The sequence below is a fragment of the Caloenas nicobarica genome, chromosome 1, assembly GCF_036013445.1.
Source record: "Caloenas nicobarica isolate bCalNic1 chromosome 1, bCalNic1.hap1, whole genome shotgun sequence".
NCBI classification, from domain to species: domain Eukaryota; kingdom Metazoa; phylum Chordata; class Aves; order Columbiformes; family Columbidae; genus Caloenas; species Caloenas nicobarica.
Genome location: NC_088245.1, coordinates 161,346,961 through 161,363,257, shown reverse-complemented (window position 1 = coordinate 161,363,257; position 16,297 = coordinate 161,346,961). Strand labels below are relative to the sequence as shown.

At 40.9% G+C, this 16,297-nt stretch overlaps 1 protein-coding gene across 1 annotated transcript in view; it reads right to left on the bottom strand.

Annotated features, from left to right (window-relative positions):
* ABCC4 (ATP binding cassette subfamily C member 4 (PEL blood group)) overlaps nucleotides 1-16,297 on the bottom strand; it is a 158,033-nt gene that overhangs the window by 13,115 nt on the left and 128,621 nt on the right. Inside the window, exon 29 of the mRNA XM_065642154.1 lies at nucleotides 11,129-11,234. Within this exon, the coding sequence (XP_065498226.1) occupies nucleotides 11,129-11,234 (106 nt within the window). The remainder of the gene's footprint in view (nucleotides 1-11,128; nucleotides 11,235-16,297) is intronic.

Sequence of the window (16,297 nt, the reverse complement as noted above, 5' to 3'; positions counted from 1 at the left end):
GTTCAACTCCTTGTGTAAGGCCAAACTGCTTTTTATCCATAGCTATCCAAACTACCCTTACTCAAGCAACACTACTCCGAGATTTTATGTTCAAACAGGGCTTAAATGCTGGATTCTTCTCGAGTAAAATCCTCTCGAGCAAATCTAATTCCACTCCATCTAATGTTTCATCCTGGTTGAATAGTCTGGGGCAGTGACTGCTCGTCCCAATTGTGAAATTTTCGTGTTGGGTAGAAGGCAACATAGTTTTGAGCAGCACTTTGTTTGACGTGGAGGCACAGAATAACACAGGAGTGGGATTTAAAACATGGCAGGGAAGGGGCAGAGAAACAGAAAAGAATTTTTTGAATTTGGATGACCTGCAAAGGCAAACATGAAAACACAGTATTAGCCACTTTAAGGCGTTGTTTATGTTAACTCTAGGTAGCACAGAAGGACTATTTGCCTATGCCACAAAAATGTTGCTGAACTAAATTTGTTTAAGATTTGGAAACTACAAAATAGTTGTCCATTTTTGTCTCATCTGTACCATGCCAGTATATCCACCTCCACTCTGCCTAGGTTCCACCTCCAAAAAAAACCCCAAACTTCACAGTATTTCCATGCCATAGCCTCATAGTTTAATGTATTGACCATGACAAAAAAAACCAGGGAAGTCAAGAAGGAAAACATAAAATGGTGAAAAAGAAAGCAGAGACCCAATTCACAAAGAAAAGAGAGAAATGAGACAATGAGTGATGAGGATACTACATCCAGAGAGTCCAGATGCCAGCAGAGCCCTGGGCAACAGAACCAGGACAGCACCTTTTCTCCCCGGTGATTCCTGCAAACTTATTGTTCTGTTGCACAGGATGCTGGAAAAGCAAAGAATCATTTTGGAAGTGAATTTTAAATCTTCTTTGTGGATTACCACAAGTAAGAGAAGTGTCAATAGCCACAGAAAGGACACAGACCCTTAAAGATGCTGTAACAAATACCATGTACTTATGGCTATCCATAGACACAGAAAAGAAAGTTCTAAATCCTGCATTTTCTAACTTCCAGCAACAAAAGCAGACAAACCAAGAGAACAATAGTTATAAAACATTCTGAGGAAAAAAAACCAGTCCAAGGTTGGAAGTGTTCAGCAACAGAGGAGGGGGGCATGGGAGTTTATTGCAATTATTATTGAGGAATGACTACTATTCCTATTCACGTTCATCTTCACCATAAAGCCAGAGGGAAAATGGGACATTTAAGAGTTGATCATAAATGTTTTTATTTCCTATTCAAAAGGAATATAATTCAAGCAAATTATCTCCTAGGGAATACATCTGATTTAATTTAGACTTGGAGAAGACATCACCAAACAACAAAATTATTATTAAAGTTCAAAACTCTGCTAGGAGTACAACTTTGAACAATGTTTTCCTCAGAGAGCATACATCAAGATGATCTTCAATAAAGTCCTGGGAAGAGGAGAATATTCAGGAGATGCTTCTGGTTACATCATATTATAAGAAATATATTTACCCAAGACAATACAGAGCTTTGTGGGAAACAATCTACAGCCTGTGCTCCAGTTGGTATTAAGTTCAGATGCATGTTCTGTCCCTCCGTCTCACGGTTTGTCAAAACAGATCACAAACACGTACATACTTCTCTGAAGAATCATTTAGAAATATCGACCTATCTAAACAGGTTTATGGACATCGAAGAACACTGAGACAGCTGCAAAGATGACTCAGAAAACATGACAATTTTTTTTTTTTTCTTTTTAAGGGGTTTTTCTTTGTGTTTTTGTTTTGGGTTTTTTTCCAGGTTTTGGTGGTGGAGCTTTGGCTGTCTTTTGTTTTGGGTTTTTAGTCTTCAGGTTTAATCTAAGCATTCTCCAACCTCTTTCAGGGCTCCTGTACAAATTACCAGTAACTCCAGACAAATTTGGTGTCAAGTAATGTACATTTCATACATCATGCGTACAAACAAAGCAGAGCACACTTGGGCATTTACCTTCTTATAATCTGAATTATTATTTTCAGACTTCCCAAATATTTCACCTCAGCGGAGCTGAAATTTGCTGTAACAATGCCAAATCTGCCACTGGTCACTGAGGATTGACATGTGCCCCCTGCCCAGCTTCCCCGCTTCACAGAAAAGGCAACTTCAGACACCTTGTTCTGTAACCAGAAATAGTGGATTTTTTTTAAACTGAAACTATTCTTGCATTATAACCTAGGGAAAATTGAGCATGCAATGCTGGCTGGTAAATTGTTCCACCTAGGAATTACCTTTACTTTTCTTGCAGAGGCTTAAAAATCTTTTTCTCCATCTGATGGCATGCCACTGTAAGCTGGCTGGAATGTTGTGGCAAAAAAAATATCAATTATGTATGTAGTAATGAGTCTTATTCTACTGATAATCATTTGATATTAGCTCCTTCTGTCTCTTGGTGGAGAAAAGGAGACTGTTAACCAGTCACTGCAGATGTTTCTTGTATTGTTCGGTCTCCTCACCTCAAAACATCTGATACACCACTGCAAGCTCAACCTTTCCATTCAAGGTTATGAAGGGACCTCACGCCAGTTCTTACCAGCAGCTGTACAAGCTGACAAAATTATTCTTTAGTCAATCAGTAATGACTGCTTCCATCACTGCAAAGCCTCATTTCTCAACTGGGATTGCAGAATGGCTCAAACGTGGCCCTTAAGTGATAGAAGACATACTTCAGCTTTAGAAATCCCACTCTTTAATAAGGTTTTTGAGGGTCTTAGGAAGTCAGATAAGCTACAAGGATATTATACTTTTCAAGAAGTTAAGGAATATAGTTACAGATGACTGGGCATGTCTCTTGGTTTTATCAGTTTCTGATGACAATGAACTTGTGGCTCAGCTGCCGTGCACACAGTTTTACCTTATCAGAAACTCTCTGCTCAAAGCATCAGCCACCAGCATGTGCTCTGCTAATTTGCTTTTAAACAGTAATACAGTATTTCTGAGGGAGCGAAAAAATCATTCTCTAAGATGTGTATTTCTAGTAGGGTCTGGACTCCATACCATTGTCTTTAAAGAAACATGATCTGACCGGCCTGTCCTCACACTTATGGAACCACATTCACACACAAATGCCTGATAGAATGAGAGATCAAGGTTCATCAAACATTGGCTTCACTTCCTGCAGTAATTCAAATCCAGCTCTTCATTTGAATGCTCCCAGCTGAAGTACTGCCTCAATAATTAGTTGTTTTATTTAGGCAAAAGAAGAATCTTGTTGGACGGCCCTCTTGAAATTGGAAGCAGTTTTTAAGAACTCAAAGATGCCAGCATATTGGAGAGGTGTGGCTTAACACTGGCAGAGAGAATCAACAATCCCAGTATCTTTTCAAGCTCATTGGGATTTTGACTCATTTTAGAGACAGCTGTGCCAGGTGTGATATTTACAACTGTCATAGATGCTTTATTTCAGCTGACAACACTTGCTCTGATACATGACCATGGCACACAGCCTCAGTATTTTACACAAAACTTAGCCTAAAATTCAGTATCTCCTCTTAATGGTAAAGATACATAAATTACTTGGCTTTGAAAATGTGTTCACTGCTGATATTCGTTGAACTCCATTATTAAGTCCCAAGAAAGAACACGGAAGGATCTGGTTTTCCCTTGTGGTTTGCTTAAATATCAACCCAGTTTCAGAAGATCTCAGAACTGTGCAAATTGCCTTTGTTTACATTTAAAACCAAACCGATCATTTCTGAAAAATCACTTGCTAAATGCTCAGCTCTTCCAGAAACTCTGCAAGTCTTGAGTTACCAAATTAAAGGAGAAACCTAATGGTTCTCAGGCCCTTTGGTCTCCATCAGCTGTCCAGATGGGCTCCAACACAGCCAAGGGCCAAGTAGGTAGGTCGGCATCAGTCACACCCAGCGTCTGGTGGAACTGCTTCAAAAGTCCGAAGAGCGTCCCTGAAATATTTCATCAGCCTCTATAATTAAGTGTTGAGATCCCTCCTAAATTTTCACATATGATTTTTTGGATCCTGAAAATCTAGACATTCAGACAACCTTACAGACATCCAGTGACCTTACAGAACACATGGACAGAAGCAATGTTTTTGCTGTGTACATACTGATACTGATATTCAGATATCCTCAGACCAAGTACTCTTTTACCTCCCTTCTGCAAGGCATCTCAGCTGTCAGCATTAACTCCAATCTTATGCTCTAGGCAGGTCCCTCCTGTTACTATCCTTCATATTCCTACCTTTGCATTGCTTTACCCTTTTGTCCCACAGCAGAGTTGGGATTTTTCTTAGGTCGAATTAAAAAAAAAAAAGAATTTAATTCTATATTACCTAGTCTATATTTTCAAGACAGAAGCTTCATCAGAAGAAGAGTTTTATTAGTGATTGTTATGCACAAATATGAATGCAGCAACTTTACTTTGGATTAATGGATACAGATCCACAAGGTACTTTAAGGTTTCTAGGAGGAATTAGGCCTCTACGTATATTTGGAGGTCTGATTCCTAGTTTTGAAAATTTGACTTTCATTCAAGCTTCTATAATCCATTGAGCATCCTATTCTTTTAACAGAATAGACTTCAATAGCACAAGTATAATATGCTATAATATTTCACCATACTCAGGATGGGCTAATATAAGGTCCAAACCCCCTTCAGCACTGTGCTACAGAACAAAAAAATACCTGGTTTACACCCTTGTAGTCCTCCTACTTTAGAATTTGGAAGGACTAAAAACCAACTCTGAATGCAGCCCAAATTACTTCTACTTTTCAGAAAGTTTCATGTTTTACCATCCCAGGCTCCAGGAAAATCTATAGTCTTGCCAGCTGACCTGTCTTAGATATTTTATGCACTTGAGGGGTCCTGTATCTGACAGCAGGTAGCTCTCTGTCAAAAAAAACCCCAGTCCTACAACATGAGGGAGTCAACACTACAGGCGACATGCACAGTTTTCACCAAGAACTGTCCTACAGCTAGGACTGCACATTTCTGTTATCTTGTGACTTACATAATCCTCCCTAAAGAGAATGTCTAAGATTTGCCGTAAAACACACCAATTTTCCAGCAGTGATATTTAAGTAAGTGGCAAAAGAGCCATCAAAAGAAGAGCCAATAGACCACAGCATTTATGGCTTTAACTCAGTATTACTAACTTAAGTGTATGACCGCCACCTTCCTATGTTCTGCACACCTCCATCTGGAGCTGGGCCCCTGCAGCAGCAGCTCATGTGAAGGTATCGGTAGGGCAGCTGGGGCTCCTTCAAGAGCTCTGCTCCTCACGGGGCTGCAGATTCACACTCCCTCATGCTTGTTCTCCCTCTAGCTCCATCACTGTTGCATTTCTGGCAGCACAGTGCTTCAAAAGAAAGGCTGGAGACTGGCCTTGCCCTCACTGCTCTGCGTACGGCATCCTCCTGGGAACGGGGAACATTGCGTCCAGACCTCCTCAGACAGAGGACAATATAGAACACAGATTTCTGCACTTCTTGGAAGAATGCCCCATCCCCATGCTAAGCAAGGGCAGCACTGCCATCTCCATCGTGTTCATTTAGGTGTCTGTTGACACCATTGCCTCATCTCCAACTGGATGGATGAATACTAATGTGCAATACTGGCTCAGATACCAGAACTCCAGAGAGAGACAAGTGCTCAGACCTTGTCCACTGCACAGCATTTTCCGTCTAGCTGTAGGTGACTCCCCTTTCACCACGCAAACTGCCTGGATCTCCTTCCAGAGTCCCCCCTTTGCTTTCAAGATGTTTACACCTACTCTTGCTGGACTGATCACCCTGCTGAGGTTAGATGTCTACAGTACATGAAACACGGTTCCTGATTTATGAGGCTCAGATGTTCCACCATGGTAAACGTAACGTAACGTCAGAAAAATGGGAACAACTGAACAAGGGAGGGTTACCGGAAAGACGTGGGAAGTAATTTTCTATTGACCAAAAAAACAACTGAAGTCTGGCTGTGAAGTAGATTGTATTGTTACTCTGAATATTAGTCACTTCAGAATGTAGCCACAACAGGTTTTCCCATAAATAAATCAAATCTCTTCCCATGATTCTCTTAATCAAAAACTTCCTATTTGAATGACAGTTTTTAATTACTAGATCAAGTTCTGCTTGCATAAAGAGTTTCCATTTCAAAGAAATATTGCACTGATATGAAAAGTCTCTGTGGAGAAACATCCTTGTCACTGGAAAATGCACAAGTTTCGACTACTCTGTGGCTTTCCTATAGAGAGACCACAACACAGCATATAGAGCAAACAAATGCATCGGGCTCTTGCCAGATGCATATACTTAGTTTGCAACTGATCTACTATGTTCCTGGGTGAGTCTGGATTTCTCTTTGCTTCTGTTTCCCCCCCTGAAAAAACACAGTTTCTATTAATAAAAAGTATTTCTCAACCCAGAGAAGGAAGCAGAGAGGAGGAGGAGGAGGGAGTGATAGGGATTTTACGAGATCCCACTGGATGTCTTGGGAGTGGTGCCTCCTGGCTGCCCCGGGCTGCTCCTGGCTGAGTTTCTAGTGAGCCGCAGATGCAATTTAGGTAAAAATCCCTTGCCCTGCAAGGTCAGAACAGGAGAGGGAAGCAGCTGTTGTGGTGGTGGGGAAAGCTACGTGGAATGAGAGGACAGCGAAGCAAACCTGAGCTGAGCTTCTGCTGGGATTCTCCATCACAGAAGAGGCGACTGCAGCATTTACCCCATCCTGCCCCTTCTGCCAGGGAGGGGGGTGCCCGCCTGTGCCAAAGAACTAAACCGGGTACTGTCGGCACCTGGCGGGAGGATTAACGACCTGGGTTCTCAAACTAATGAAGCAAAAGGAATGAGAAAATGTCCTATGAGACTCTGGAGCAGCACAGAGGGAAGGAAAAAAAAAAGTTTGAAAACCGCTGGATTATAATTTTATGGTAGTATTATTTGATGGCCTGACTTAACAAGTCTTTCCAACTTTGGTTCCAAAGATTGTATGGATACTTCCCTATCTCACCCAGGTGTTTGAAGTTTAATTAATTAATGTTTGTAAAGAGCGTTACAATTTCCAGATGAAAGGTCCTATGCAAGTGCAATGTAGTATTACTCATTGAGGTGATTGGGTTAGAGAGTATCACGTTACACAATACAGCTCTTCCCTCAATGATTTTAAGCGTTTGAAGTTCTGATAAAATGTATTTATCACTAAGATAGACATAATGGAAATACTCTTAAGGCGTGACCTGGATTATGAAACCAGAGGTATGGTTTTGGGAATGGAACAAACGAGAATTAAAACAAGTCCTGAGGCCAGATTTGTCTACAGTTGTATAAAATGTATTATCATCTTCCTTTTTTTTCTCTTCCAGTAGGCTTTTCTTCTCCTCTAAAATAGAACCGGTTATTATGATGGGTGTGAGCAGACACGCAACAGTTCACGTTCAGTTCCTATTTCCATACTCATCCAATTCGACATTTTCTCAGGACTTTCTCAAAATTATTTTCTGTTCTTTTTTTCTTTTCTTTCTTTTTTTAAATGTTTAGATTAACTCTAAAGATGAACATTTTCTTTTTGGAAAAGTTCTGCTTTCACTAGCAATTAAATGGAATTAAATCAAATGCTTGTGGACAACGCCAAAACGGAAATTGCAGTCAATATACTCAAGACGGGGTTGACATTCAAAGCTATTTAGATCAAGACAGGCTAAAAGACTAGTTCAGCGTGAAGTTCATGACACTCAACAATGACAGACGCAAAGTCTTGAATCTGAAATGGAATAACTCCCTCCATCAGTACTAGCTGAGGAGTAACTTGCCTGGGCATCAGCTGTGCTGAAAAGGAGGTGGGCTCCTGGTGGGCACCAACCTGGAGTCGAGCAGTGAGTGCCATGGGTATCAACAGGAGCGCAGAGCAAGGGAACTGCTTTATCCAGTGCTCATCAGATCAGATCTGGAATCTGGGGAGCAGTTTTGACCCCCTCAGTACAAGAAAGATGAGGGTAAATTGAAGTGAGTTCAAAACAGAGTCACCAAGGTGGTCAGTGGGCTGGAGTACTTGACCTGTGAGGAGAGGCTGACAGAGCAGGGCTCCTTCACCCTGGAGAACAGACAGCTTCAGAGAACTTCACAGCAATCTTCCCATATCAACAAGGAATTTACTGAGAAGGCAGAAGCAGGCACTTTAGTGAGATGTACAGTGGGAAAGCAAGAAATAGGTGCTATAAACTGAAGGGAGGCTTCGACTGGAAATATGGAAAATAAGATTTCAAGGCACATAATTAAGCATTGGTGCAGGATGCCCAGAGAGCTTGTAGAATGCCTGTCTTTCAAGATTTTCAAGACCCAATCGGCTAAATCCCTGACCAACCTGATCTGAAATTAGTGCTGATCCTGCTTTGAGCAGGAGGTTAGACTAGAGACCTCCTGAGGTTCCTTCCAATCTGAATGATTCAATAGGAAGAGAGGGAAACCCTAGTTTATGTATAGGTTACATATACTTGTTCAAGAACAGGCTTGGACTTTTGTGATTAAGAGAGTTGAACAAGTTTGCTCAAAATTTGGCTGAAAAATAACTTTACTCATTATTTGTCAAAAGATAACTGTTAATATTCTAACTCCCAGGTTCCATCTTTGTTCTTCTTCTCTCATTTTATAACAAACTTACCATAATAACAAACCAGAGAGATTTGGGATGCCTTATAAATGAGGGCACTACTGAATCTAGAGATCTCAGTTAAAGGAGAAACAAAACCAGGATTTTTAATAATAACAGGTGATGGAAGAACAATGCACTTCGGTTTGTGCATTTTTACTCTTAAAAAAGGATCTGCATCAAGTTAAATCCGTGAATTAGTAAAACGCATTATTGACTCACCAAATTTTAAAATAAACTGAGAGCTTTCTTTAGCTGAGCCTTCTCAGTTTTCGTGATATTTAAGTAAATGATTAATTTTCAATGAATGCTGGTTTTATTTTTAATGGCACTCTTAAATAGTTAAGTTTCCTAGTGGGACTTCCTTTTTTTTTTTTCATTTTTAACACACATTTTTCTTATTCTTCCAGAAGTCTGCTATATTCCCACCAGGAGTTACATGCCTGAGTAAACCAAGTAATTAAAAGTGTAACAAAAGCACACCTGCCACAACTCTGATCATTCTAAATATGCGATCATACTTCTGATTTGTCCAGAAACAGAATCAATAACTGAATAAGGATGTCAAGAAAACTGGGGGTCACATGTCAGTAGCCTTTTTTCTGCCCGATGGTTCTCACCCTCCTCCCTCCCCCCAGAAAATTGTAGAAATCTGTAAGAAGATCAAAATGGAGCAATGGAAAAAGATGAAAAATATTTAAGAGTTACTAACAACTGTGGACTCAAATGTACACCTTCTTGCAAATCTGTTCCTTAATACTCTAAAGAGGTCAAAGGCACTCAAAAAAGACTATATTGGACAATGTATGAATATAAATGGACCTTTAGGAAACTAGAAATCTTAACAGTGGCTAAACTGAAACAACCTAAGGTTAAGAATAATGTACAGACTCTAAAAATGCAATAGAGGAACTATACAGTTGGTAATAATACTGAGCGGTTTGGGGAGAATAGTGATTTCTATGCTTTATTCCAATGATTTCTGGCAAAAAAGTATAAAAAATAAGCCATCTACTTTTCATTACAACTGTATACTAGAGGCAAAACTAAGAAAACATCTTCATGGAAAGAGCATTCTGTGCATAACACGTTAATGGTAGTTAATGAATCAAAACCCACAGAAATCCCTTTGGACAGCTAACAAACACACACAGCTATTAATTAGGTCATAGTTGTTTCCTCACAAATCTTTTGTTCACTTTAGTTGTAGAAAACACCAACATATCCATTAGACCTGTGGGGAGGTATTCACCAATGAAGAAAATATTTATTTATCATATGTTAAATGCTTGCAATTATATGACTACTTATGGCAGTTCTGCTGGTTTCTCTCTTTGTAAGTAAACTATAATCACTTGGTTCGCAATCTACTCCATTCTACTCCTCAGAACACCGCTGACCTCAGTAGATCCAATTGGTTCATTTTGTGTACTTCAGGTAACCACTGTAACTCAATCACAGATTTTAAAACATTGACAGAATTGACATGCTTCATTTTCACACACACACACATAGAAGTCGCAGAAATTATTATTTTAAGGTTACCACTGAGAGGTGAAGCTTAATTTCTGCTTGAAGCCCAGTTAAATTTGAGTTACATTCAGGAACACGGTTTGCCCACTACGTCAATTACTGTGAAGAAAATGCTTGCAAAGGGCTCCTGTTCCTACTGCAGAAAATTGCAAAACTGCCAGCTGCACATCATTTCAAGGACGCAAACCAGCCCGATTTCCTGAGAGCCTGGGGAAGACCATTGCCTTTATGATAAGTAATCAGCAAGTATTTCCTAATTCCTGTGCATGTGCAATGCACCAAGGGGCAGACAAGATGGCAGAGAGGGTATTTCACAGTGGCAGAGTATATATCACTGCTCTGTTGGGAACAAATATGGCAGAGGTTGCTAGATTGGTAGCGCTTCATCTTTTCTGTCTGAACCTTGCTTTAGAAGGCTGGCCATGTTCATCGCCTCACCAGTCTAGTTCCACTTCTCCCACCACCACCCTTGCCCCAGGGCAGCTGCTGCATCCTTAAACCTCCGTGTGTCCTGCCCCAGAACCTCCACCACTTCCTCCTCGCACATCCCACACCACCAACTATTGCCACTGCCTCCCTCGGCGCACTGACACTGAATTAATAAACCTGACCAAATCCAGCTGACTCCGTCCAGAGAGAGCCTCATGGGTGTGCCTTGACAAGCTCCTAGTGCTGGCAGAATTTATTTGCTCAGGTCTGCTGCTCTGCCTCACCTGCAATGGGTTCATGCCTCGCAGGTTGGAAACCACAGGGCTAGACAATGTAAGAAGTCTTTTCAGGTCATCACTGCTACAGTTTTACGAGTTGCCAACCACAGTAACTATGTTAACTAGGATAAGTCTAAAGTACAACTTAAACCTTTGCCCACTGTTGGATCAAAATTAAGACAAAGGAGTCGATAACATTATTCTTCTTCAGAAAAAAAAAAAAAAAGGGAATTTTAAGCAGTTAATTGTCTTACCATAATCCTGTCACTGTCAATAATGGTGTTCAAGCGATGTGCAATGGTCAGCACTGTGCAGTGAGCAAACTTTTCACGGATCGTCTTTTGAATGAACTCATCTGTTCTGAAACACAGCAAGAGCAATACAGACAAAAATGAGATGTTTGCATGGATAACTGAATGGTAGGGACGTTTTATGACTTCACCAAACACTATTGTATAGCAGGAAATACACTTATGAAGTCGTAACAGCGCTTCTTCCTCTTGTCATATTAGATAACCTGGAGGAATAACAGGAAACATACTCCAAAATTTATCCTCTAATACTTAGGAAGGAAAGAATTTCTTCTTGCAAGTAGAGCAATAGGTTTTATTTCAGGGGACTAATTTCTCAGGCTTTGCCTACAGAAAGGGGAACATACTATAGAATCAGATATTCCTACAGACTCCTACACCAAAAAAGTCACTGTTATTTTAAGCCTTAGTTCGTGCAAGCAGTGAAGTTGGAGAAAGTAAATATCCTTCATTGCAAATCAACTGAAGAATGAACACGAGACAGCCTATAACTAAGGTTCTTGATTTCAACAGCAAAAGGGGATCTGATAAAGGAAGTGGTGAACTCAAGAACTTGAAAACAGAAAAAAAGAAAATTTGGCTTATTCCGTAAATCAAGAGTGTTAACTGGAACACACAACTCAACGAAAGGGATAAAGGCTTTCAAGTTAAGAGCCTCAACCTACTATACGAATTAACCACCTAAGAAAAGGATATCAGGAAGACACCTAAGACTTGTAAAGAATGAACACATCACTTTAACCCTGTATTTCAGTGTCTAGCTGTCACAAATCAAGCTGAGAACCCTGAAAAGGAAACAAAATTATACCAGAAGATACACAAGACACTAAAATGTCTTTTTTTAGCTGTATAAACAAGCATTAATGCAAAAGAGGTGCAACACTCATGAAACTGGAAATTATTCAAGTAACTAACTCCACAGGAGAAAGCAGCGTTGACACCACCTAACTTAAAGCATAGCAGTCAGGCTTAAATGTGGAAATCTATATAGTCCTTAGTCAATGGAAGGGGAAAGGCATGGCTGGAAGGTGAATCAGAGCACCTGAAGGAGGGAGCTGTCAGGTGATGAACTGAATGCCCTCTAGAAGCACCTGATGGCCCACGTGGCACAGGAAGCCTCGGCTCCCAACCTGGGCACAACACCAGGGCATGTGAACACTCACATATTGCCTGTCAGCCCTCAAAAAAACCAACAAAAGGCGATGATGGAGAAAAAGGCACTGTGGGAAGGCAGGTACAGAAATTAAAGCTGTCATCCTAGATAAAAAGAAGACACAAAGAGCTCAAGATGTACTGGCTGCAGACAAGGAAGTTCCAGCCTAGATGTCACACACTTAAAGGTACAAGTCTCATAACCAGGATTTCTGTTCAGACATGAAATTGTACTTTTATATATAATGACTAGAGAATAATAAATGCTGTACGTAAACTTAAGACAAAGGAGGTATCTGGATAAACTGGTATATTTGAGGCAGCCATGTTAGCTTCAACCAGTTGCTTGCAAAGCCTTAATTCTTCGAATTGTTAAATCTAACTGGAAAAATCAAATAAAATACAACAAAGATTCATGCAACACATCTTCCCCTGACACATTACTATTTTTTAGGGAGAAGTAGTACTCTACATTGAATCTGTCTGCACACGATAAATATGTGGTATCACTTCATAAATTAAGCAAAAAGAATTGTTCTGATGCCACCATGTCAGAAGGCACTAACAATAAAAAGTGGACAAAGACAACACTGGAAGAACAGGATGACTTAGAGGAACGGAGTAACCATTAAGTTGCCACAGCAGAAAGCACAAGCTCATTCTCTGAAGGACTGAACATAACTTCTGCTACAAACTAAGTTTAAGCAATCAACACAACAAAGGAATAGAGAGATCCGTGCTGATGACAGGACAAATCATCAGAGAGAAGGATGATGTAAACAGTTGAGTTCCCACGCATCTTCATCTGGAGACAGAAACATTTAAGCTGTCATAAGCTTAAGAGAACCGTGTTCTGGGCTGCAGCCTGAGAAGGCTTGGTCCTTCTGCTCCTTCTTCCTAAAGGAAGCTAAAGAACATGGTGGAAAGCAGGTGCTCCTCAACTCATCCTTTTGAACCGAAGCCTGTACTCAATCAGGGAAGAAGATGGGAGAAGTCAGGACACAGCCAGGCTCTTCACCCCCGTGTGTTAGCAGTCTCCTTAGGAAAAGGAAGTTGTTCATCATTAATGCCACACATCGCAGCAATACCAGTGCTTTCACCCCAGTGTTAACACATGTACCTGTTTTCACTTCCTTCTCAGCAATGCCTCAATGACCTAAATACTCTTACTTTCAAAAGAAAAAAAAAAACAAAAACAACCAAGGCCATACATGAAAACTCTCTGTAGGGAAGAGGCTCATAGAGACAGCAGGATGTGTTCTCTGCAATGGTTAGAACAGCGAAATAGAAACAGAACGTTCAACAGTCCTTAGAATTACATGTAGTCAAGCTCAAGGTGAGGTTTCCTGCAGAGCTACTACTGAGAAGACAATCAGAGCTTGCTCAGGAATTTGGAAAACAACTTCTTAAAGGTCTCAAAATGATTTGTAACTCCCAGGTTATTCCTGCTGTTATCTGAGGAGAATGCCTTATCCTTGAACATCCCTGTCCTCTGCCTTCATTTATTGTATCTTCCTTTATTACCATGCATTCCTTATAGCACCACCTCTTCCTACATTTACAATAGAAACCATTTCTCATTCTTTGATAGATACTATCAAACTATTATGTTAAACAGGTGTTTCTTGAATATACACTTATCCCTAGCAAGAAACTGCTGGCCATATTGTGGGTGTGGCAAGTGTTCTGAGACTACAAAGTAATCAGAAACAGACCTAATAGGTCCATCTTCAAACATCACAGTATGAAATCTCACGCAGACATTTCTGCTGAGAGGGACCCAATCAGATCCTCTTTAAGCTTCATGGCAGCTTTTGGAATATAGTTTTTGGGGTGGCAGACAGAAGCACTATCAGTAACCTCCAGAGCAATCTCAGGAAGAAGGTAGCAAAGGCAAGAAAATCTAGAAGACTTAAGAAAAGGGTGTCTGTACACAACTACATGCTGACAGAATGTAGAGACTATATCACATGCCAGTTAGAGCTGCCTGCCCCCTAGAAAAGTGCCAAAGGAAACAGCATATCTATCCCTTTTTTCAGGGCATCAACAGACCCTTTATGGCACCTACCCACACTGAGAAGGTGGCCAGGCAGGTGCCAAGTGATTCCATCACCCGTCTCAATGGATCAAACCCCATCATCCCATTCAGGCACATTAGCAACCAAAGATGCAACCTGAATAACAAAACCAGAGCTGCTGGATGACAAAGGCTCAGCCTCTAATCTGATTATATGAAAATGGGAACCACGATACTCCCCATCGCAAGGAACAGCACAACAAGAAAGCACGAAAATGGTGGTATTAACTGTCCCACTGGCACTGCAGGTTGAGGTTCTAACACCAAATTTCACAGCAACCCAAGATCTGGTATAACCGGAATTATGTGACTGCGTAAAAAGAAAACTATCTAAAGAGCAGGAATAAATAGGACCTGAATGAGAAGCAACCAAGCTGATGAAAGGAACACTGCATAAGTCATTGTCTTCAGTGTAATGTCCTCCTGGAAGCATCTCTCACACTACGAAACTCCTGAGCAGCTTTGGATAATTTCTCCAAAACAGAAACAGATACAGATAGCAGTTAGATGTAACAAAAGGTTAAACCTTACAAACTTAAGCTGGCTAATGAACTAAAATATGTGCAATGGCTGTTTTTACCAGACTCAATGATCAACCAATGAAAAAACCTGGCAGTGCACTGATCCCCTTAAGTTTTGTCCTCTATAAGCAGTAAAAATATGAATTAATGCATAATGCTGTAGTCAGTGTGCAGAAAGCTTAGTGAGTTCAACTTACTCAGTATTTTTAAAAAGCCTCAATTACTAAGGATTTTGTTTCAATGTATCACCAAAGCGACTACAGAAAGATTTTCAGCTCTTCTGCTCCAGATTTCATACAACTTGCCAGAACGGTTCAACTGCTTTAGAACGACTCCATTCTTCAGGGTGAGAATGCTGGTGTCAGGACCAAGACCACCAGATCAAATCAAACATCTGTCATCATGTAAAACATGCCAGCGGTCTGACTTAAGGCAGCCTTCCTCACGGCAAGCTCCTCCTCTCCCTCACGACAGCGCTGCCACCCCTGCAGGCTATGGGAGCTGGAAGATGTAAGAAGGAGGGAGAAGGATCAACTCTATAAACTCCTTCCCTTCACCTCTTTGCTCAGCTTCACTCAGCAGCAGACAAGGATGGTCCAGCTGTGCCAAAGGAAAATAGCGGTGAGTCCCTCAGCCCTGGGGACACCGGACACCTCTCATCCTGCTGTCACATCCACCACCTCCTGCCACCTCACCCTTTCCTCCTATTCATCCAACCCCCAAGCCCTGCCTTCTCACATTTGCTTCCAGGTTGAACTGGAGAAGGGACATAGTTGCACAGCAGCGGTTGAGGCAAAGAGATCAAGAGACAGAAAAAAAAAAAAAACAAAATAGAAATAATATCTTCAGAGCCGGCGGCGGCTCCCCACGGTTTCCTACCCCAGGTGCTTGACACGGTGTGCACTTTGCCGCCAGGCTAGAGACAGGGATGCCAGGCATGGGGGCTGTGCATCAGGAGAGGAGGTTTTCCTTACATGCCAAAAATGCCTCCCTAACTGCTCAGTTAAACAACCCACATCAGCATTTCCTCATGAGCACCCTATCAGGTGGCACAGCCGGAAAATACTCGGCTCTAGTTATAGAAACGCATGAAGGAATAGGTAATAATGACTGCAATGCAAACCGAATTCAAAGGAAAAGTTCCAAGTTATTATTTGTATTGTTATGCCTAGAGTTGACACAAACAAACATTTATCTTATTATAATATATATTGCAGCACACATTAATCAAGATCAATTAAAAGGATAGCCCAAGTGGAGAACACACACATGTGAGATGCCCAAATAGGGAGGATGGGTAAGATGGCATTACATTTCCACAGCTATGATTAATCACAGTTAATCTATCAGTGCTCAGCCAAA